Genomic DNA, 7602 nt, shown 5'->3' on the forward strand with positions numbered 1-7602 from the left:
CTATTCCACTCTACTGTACTCTACTTTACTCTGTTGTATTCTACTCTACTCTACTCTTCTCTCTTCTACTCTACTGTATTCTACTCTGTTTTATTCTATTCTGTCTTGACCTAAGAGTTGATGTGAGACAGTTCATCACAGAAGGAGCTTGAAGTGAAAATGTTGCCAGAGGTGAAGTTGCGCCCCTGGAGCCGAGCCGTCAGTGTCGAGTACAAACTTTGATGCCCTGATTCCTCTCCGGAGCCCCGTCAGCAGGTTTGCTGCCATACACCTGCATACTCAGGTACAGGAAGTCTGGACTTCACATGCTGCCCAGATTCCTGTGCTTTGCCTCGCAGGAGTGCTTGTCTGGCACAAATTGAAAGGACGGCAGACCTTTGAAGGAGACAAGGCGTTTTACTCACTGTCACTTGTTGGCCTGGATTTAAAATGAGTGGGCAGACGCTGAGCACAACCATGAGAGATGGGAGACAGTTTTGTCTCATTTACAGCAGGCAGTTCTTGTGTCCCAGGTGCATATCCAGCTACATATGCTGCTACTTTGCCTGACTCTATCACCCAGTCCTCAAAAGGAGGCTCTCCAGTGTCCTCCAGTTCCTGAGAATTATTTGCAGTCCAATCATAATTGCCATCTGGCTCCAAAACTTCAGTGATTACTGAAAAGCAGATAACACCTTTCATTACCATGTAACAGTAAATCATTATCCAGAAAAGAAGTAATTAGTGCTACTTTTCCTGTAAATAAAAAAAGATCAAACACATTATAAACAGAGTTTTTAGGCCTTTAAACACAAACTACAGATCCTTTGGCTTGCCATTATATGCACTTTGATATTCTGGGGAGGGTTTGTAGGTTTGGCTGTCAACCAAAATCCAACTTACTTGCTCTGCTCACGAGAGAATATATTGTGCTTGTTCATTGTATTGACGTGAAGTAACTTGATATCAAACAACCACACATCTTGAATGGAGGAAAATGAAACCCTTTTTTGTTGTTGTTTTTAAAAAGGCACTGTTTGGAAAATCATCATAGTGCTTTGGGACTAATGAAAGGAAAACATGCAAAATTTCTCTGCAGAGTGATCTCTGAAAATATTTGATGTACTATGGGAAGAGTGCAGACTTATCATTACAATAAAAACTGTATTCTATTATTATTTTATATAATCTAAGTTGTCTGTCTCATGTAATTAGCCATGTATGTTCAGAGTTGTTTATCGTTTGTATGACTTGACGTTGCAGCTCCAGGCCTGTAGGTGGCGGCAGGACGTGCTTTAATACTCAACGTGCTGGCGTCATCAGCCGGAGGCGGAAGTAGCTGTCACTTACTTGGCGTGCTGTTGTGGGATGATGCAGATGAGCTGAAAACTGTTTAAAATGACACCAAAACAAGCATGAAAACTGATTAAAAGTGCTTTTTCTGTGAGCAGCGATGAAGACCGTGTTTGTGACGGTCGGCACCACGAGCTTTGATGAGCTCATTGAAAACGTGACGTCGTCTGAAGCTGCTCAGGTGAGACCAGCCAAGTATAAAAGACACCTGGTTACTGTGTTTATTAGGAAAACGGCATTTTAATACCAGTACATCCTCCCTGTTATGAATGTTGACATGGGACAATACTATATTCATGTGGGAGATGTTAATTAGTACTGTATTTAAGTACAGTTTTGATGTGCTTGTATTTTAGTATTTCCATTTGATGCTACAAGTACTTTCTACTGCACTACATTTGTTTGACAGCTTTAGTTACCTTTTAGATGAAGATATGACACAATGGATAATATAACAAGCTTTTAAAATACAAGACATAGTTAAAGGTGCTAGTAACATTAATGATGTCCTACCCTAACCCTTCAAATGTGCTTTAAGTGGAAATGATGAGGCCAAAATCCAGAGTCAACACAGTCATTTTGTGCAAAAATGTATTAAAAAGTTGATGTGAAGCTTATATGATGCTTCAGAAGTAATATCAAGTGGCTATCTGCCACATTTACAGTCTTTGCAGCATCAATTTCCTGCTTTGTGTTCCCCTGTTGAGCTGCAGAGAGCTTAGGGTTAGTAACGAAAACAGGGACTTTGGCAGTAAAAACAGATTTGATTTGACTAGTATGAAGCCTCATATTAGCTTCACATAAATGTCATATAATGATTTAGTTATTTAAAATTTTTTTAACACATCATAGCAATGGAGGTATGATACAGGGATTGAAGTAGCAATCACAACAATAGCATCCTAATCGTATCAGCAAGTCATAGAAAAGTCATAAAGCCCAAGAAAAAAACTACTTGCACAGAGCAAAAAAAAAAGAATGATTAATAATAATAATAATAATAATAATAATAATAATAATAATAATAATAGATATGTGGGTCATACATCCAAGGCTGAGCAGGTAGAGAGAGAAGCTGCAAGGTCTAAATATGTCTTTGGAGAGGCTACCAAATTTGGAGATTGAGGCTTGTAGTGTATGTCGGACTTGCTCTAGCTTCATAAAATGAAACACACCAGCTTATTTGTGTCACTTGGCCAAACTGTTACAAAGGCAACAAAATCACGTTGGTTAGCAGGTAAGGGGAAGTATGTGGTGGGGGAACACCAAAGCTTCAGATAAACATTTAAATACATTTTTGTACTGAATGATGACTGTGGATTTTGGCCCCTCACTTACATTGTAAATTCATTATGAAGGCATCTTCTAATGGTCAGTATGAACAGGAGAAATGATTAGATCAAGAACATGTTTCAGTGTTATATTTATTTAAGACAAGACCATAAACAAAAAAAGAAGAACATTTTTCTACAAATATTTTTCATTTCCATTGATAGAAATGTTCCAAAGTTGCACTTTAATCAACACATTTTTTGTTAAATATACAAAATTGTAATCATTCCTTCTATATTAACTTTAACTCGTTCACAAAGTCGCTGGTTGACTGGCTATTACAAACAAATGCTGTGTAGCCAAACATTGTTCAATAAATAGTTTGAATTTTTGCCAATTTTTCTTGCTGAATTTGAGTGAAAAGATTATAAAATGATGCACATGATATCTAGAGTATTTCACTTTGCTGGAATGGTGCAGCCACATAAACACAGAGTCTTTGGGTTTAAATATTCCACTCAGTAATAAAATCACAGCTTCAGTTAAGAGCTGAAACAAGCTGATGCTAATTATATCTGACACTGTAAGACAGTTTGGGAGAAGAATATTTCCAACCTTTAAGCTACTAAAAGCTGTATATAAGGGGGTTAAAACAGCATGCATACTTAGTGAATCTGGAACCATGCTGATCTGTGTGAAACCATTACTATCACATAACAGTAAATATGAAACTGAACCTGTGTGTCTGCTGTCTAGTGTCAGGTGGTGTTCCAAGGAAAAGTAACTTGAGCTCAGTGCGTTTCCTTTTATGGCTCATAGGAAACTTAAATATCAGAATACTTACATGTTAAACTCTTCACAGTGGTTTTGAATATTGGTCTGAAGCCTTTGAAACTCTCCAGGACTTTGGTCTTTGAAAATGTCTTTAACATTACTTTATTACCAGGTTAATTTACTGCTATAAAATAAGTGAATGAAATAAGTGTGAACTTTTGACCACTTTTATTTTTAAAAAGTCATTGCTTTTTTCTCCCAACAGGCTTTAAAATCTCGTGGATATGAGCGTTTGGTTCTTCAGGTTGGAAGAGGATCTATTCTTCCAGATGCTGACAGCTGTCCACACATCAGACTGGAGGCTTTTCGATTCAAAGACTCGATAGCGGAGGACATGAAGCGAGCTGACCTCGTTATTAGTCATGCAGGTGAGTAAAATATCAAATACTTTGAGCAGATATAAATAGTGGCTACACATTACTGTTGTTTTATAAATCAAACTTCAGAATATTTTGTCAGGTTTTTTTAAAAAAATACACTTTAGTTAACTTGTTTTAGCTAAAATGTGTAGTTTTCATGCCCATTGCCCATCCAGACAACATTGAGTGTGTAGAATTCAAAGCAAAAAAAATGCAGGTATGTCAGTGTTGTGCAAACAGTCACAGACAGGTGCAACATGAGGGCGTGAAGCAGAGAGCTAAAAACAAGACAGTACACAAACAGATATTAGGCAAAGTAGTTGAGCGCTGTTCTGGCCCAGCTCTGTTGCCACCAGGAAGTTAGAGACACACCATGTTAAAGATAATTTATTCATTCACATTAAACAGACAAACTAAATATTTACAATATGGGGTGTGGATTTCAGTGTAATCTGCATTCTGCTGTGCACGAGACAAAGATGTTTGTCTGCTGTGTGTGTGTGTGTGTGTGTGTGTGTGTGTGTGTGTGTGTGTGTGTGTGTGTGTGTGTGTGTGTGTGTGTGTGTGTTGTACTGTGGGAAAAAGCAAAGACTGAAGCAACAGAAGCAAATCAAAAAAGGCGTTTGTGAGGAAATTGTGAGAACTGGAGGGAGCGGCACACAGGTTTAAAGCTGGGGTCACAACGGGGCCCTCAGTTGTTCGAGGTTAGCCTAACGATCCACCTGCAGGTTGAGAAAAGAGTCAGGTCAACCACAAGCAGCACCAGATGACTCAGCAGTGGTCTTCACCCACACAGCATATTTACTTATTTACTGCATATCTGCTTTATGTGTGTCTTTGACTGAAATGCCAGCATGCAATCCACAAACTGACCTGAATCTGGAGTGTTTTCTTGTTTGAGCGACAGTCGTGTGGGCGTGTTTCCTCCTTCTTTGCTCGAATTTTGTCTGCCAGTAGCTGCACAGTGCACACCTGTAGAAAAGGTTTTGCTGGTGCAAGAAATCAGTGACAACATGGCCACGGTTGGCACTTCTTAGAATTCTGCAGCTTCAAGCAATTTACAAAAAAATTTATTAACAAGAAACAAGGAGGAAAGAAATAAGACAAGATCTTAATTTAGTAGAAGACCTGCTAGTTTCAAATCACGTACACTTTACTTGCCTACTAAATGTTTTGTTTTTTAAGTGCATCGATCGAGATTCTCAGAAGTTGCTGGTTTCGGTTTACGTCACTCAGTTGTGAAAATCAACTTGCAAAGACTTGAAACTTGGTCACGGTTGTCAGATAAACTGTCACACGTCTGTGTCTGTGTTTGTTTTTCTTCAGGGTTTGATGCCACGACAACACATGACAACAATACTTTAACTTTTAGCCAAATTAACAGTTGAAATGACCCATATTATAAGTTATAAAATGTGCTTAAGATTTGATGATGACCACATCTTTTTTTCTGTGGTGGCCATAGTATAAATATGTACAAGTATGTGTTCTTATTAGGGCTGTCAAACGATTAATTTTTTAAAACAAGATTAATCGCAGAATTTCCATAGTTAATCACGATTAATCTCATTTTGATTGCATGTTTAAAATCCTGTTATTTTACATTTCAAGGCAGTTTTAAGCCTATAATGTAAAGCATTTCTTACCAGAGTGTCTTAACTGGGAATCAATCACGACTCTGCTGCGACTCCCACACTCCAAAATGGTACTTTGGTGGAGCTGAGGCTCGCTTGGCTGCACCTGGGTGTTTAGCGTGGAGGTGCTAACTCAAACTCGACGTACTCCGGTGGTAGTTAAACTCCGTTTGACACAGGTTGCATTTTACTTTTGACTTGTCAACTGAACCGTCTCTAAGTTTTTTTAAAGTTAAACAAGCCGTTCAAAAGTCCAGTAGCTCTCCTACTTTCCATCACCGCAGTAGGTTTACTGCAGGAGGCCACTTCAAAGCATAGCGCTACAGCTAGAGGAGCCGTCTACGGGTGAGTAGAAGGGACAAAAAGGCTTGCAAAATTAAAATGCGATTTAAAAAAATTAACGCGTTATGGATTGCATTAATCTAATCGCAATTAACGCTGACAGCCCTAGTTCTTATACATATTTCATGTTGTAGTGTCATCCATAATTATCAGAAAACATTCATTACAAAGCAACTGACAATAAATTCAATCTAAAGCATATTTCAAATCTCTGCAGTTTGGTTTTCACACTGGAGTAAAATCATTGGACACTAGCGGCTTCCCGGAGTGTAGCAAAAACACGGACTGCTCCTTTAATAGTGGGTCATGTTTATTCTCAGGGGCAGGAAGCTGCTTGGAGGCCCTCGGTGCAAACAAGCCTCTGCTAGTCGTTGTCAATGACAAGCTGATGGACAACCACCAGCTGGAGCTGGCCAGACAGCTACACATGGACTCCCACTTGCTTTACTGCACCTGCAGGTATGTGTCCCTATAGTGTCTATACAGTCAACAGTATATGTGTATGTAATGAGCATAAAATAAAAGTGAGGGTCTTGTTTCCTTTTGATAAATCTTTCAGCACCTTGACAGAAACACTGAGGACCATGGATCTGTCTCTTCTTCAGCCTTTTCCGCCTGGACAGCCGAAGAATTTTGCAAACTTTCTCGACAAAGCCCTCGGCATCCAGTGAAACTTTAATTTGAACAGGACTGCTTATGTTCTTAAACTGAATTCAACAATATCATGTTGATACATGGTTTATACATTATGATTGTACAGTACACAGCTGTTTAACATGATTTATTCTATTTTTATACCCAGTGGGTATTTGTTAATAATACATTCTGAACTTCGCTGACATTTGGTTGTTTTTTCAGGTGTGACATGCTGAATAGCTCCAAACCACAGTGTCCATTTTAAAGGAGGAAGTTTTGGCCCTTACTGTTTATATTTAAAGTAGAATCTTCTCTTCTCTACTTTTTCAACTAAGTCAAACCTAAATCTGCATAACGTCAGGAGAAACAGGAGCATTTTAAAATGTTTTCTTAGCTCAGATAAGAGGCACCACCTTCCGCTTAAGTGATCAGTGTATGAGAGGCCGTCATAAATCATCTGACCTGCAGAGAAGAGTCATACTGTGTTTGTATTAGGAGCTGAAATCCTCAATGAAGTTCTGTTGAGATATTTTTAATTTATTTTGAAGACAGAGATCAAATCTTTTTTTCAGCTTTGTGGAGCGACCGACTCATCAAGAAAAAGTTTGTTTGTAGAGAATGTACTGCTGTTGCTCTAATGCTGCTGATTCATGATGTCTTTACGCAACACTTTCTTCATATGGAGAGGTTTTGTTTTACAGGAAATGATGGGTGAACAGCAGCACGTAGTCAAGTTCTGCTCTAAGCTGAGTTTAGACTCACAGCAGGAAACATTTTTGTCCACTTTATACCACAGAGTAAAAGTCAGAAGGTTTCAGCAGCCACTTTGATTAACTTAACAAATTGCTGTGTTCATCTGATAACGGGCAGCTAGTCAAACAAGCTAACACTGATTGCACCTGCATTTAATGATCAATCTGTTGCAGTTAATTTCCTAAATTGCTTGCGAGCTATAGATGGCTGATCAGGTAGTTTGATAAAACATTTAAAGGACCAGTGTGTAGAATTTAGTGGCCTCTAGCACAACGGTCTTGGCAGAAATAGAATATAACATTCATAAGTATGTTTTAATCTGTGAATAATGACCTGAAAATAATTGTTGTTTTTGTTAGCTTAGAATGAACCGTTTATATCTTCATTGAGAGCAGGTCCTCCTCTTGCACCACCATGTTTCTACAGTAGCCCAGAACAGA

At 38.6% G+C, this 7602-nt stretch overlaps 1 protein-coding gene across 2 annotated transcripts; it reads left to right on the plus strand.

Moving 5' to 3' along the window:
• The first annotated feature begins 1309 nt into the window (after positions 1–1309).
• Positions 1310–7303, plus strand: zgc:92907 (uncharacterized protein LOC436733 homolog). Of its 2 annotated transcripts, none has more exons than XM_053323460.1 (4): positions 1310–1513; positions 3644–3806; positions 6094–6232; positions 6333–7303. In XM_053323460.1, exons 1-4 carry the CDS (start codon positions 1433–1435, stop codon positions 6442–6444), a joined length of 495 nt encoding a protein of 164 aa, XP_053179435.1. In that variant the 5' UTR covers positions 1310–1432; the 3' UTR covers positions 6445–7303. The 2 variants fall into 2 exon arrangements, with proteins under 2 accessions (XP_053179435.1, XP_053179436.1); XM_053323461.1 differs by having other exon boundaries at positions 1427–1527.
• Positions 7304–7602: the final 299 nt, after the last annotated feature.

Source organism: Scomber japonicus, chromosome 8 (assembly GCF_027409825.1).
Source record: "Scomber japonicus isolate fScoJap1 chromosome 8, fScoJap1.pri, whole genome shotgun sequence".
NCBI classification, from domain to species: domain Eukaryota; kingdom Metazoa; phylum Chordata; class Actinopteri; order Scombriformes; family Scombridae; genus Scomber; species Scomber japonicus.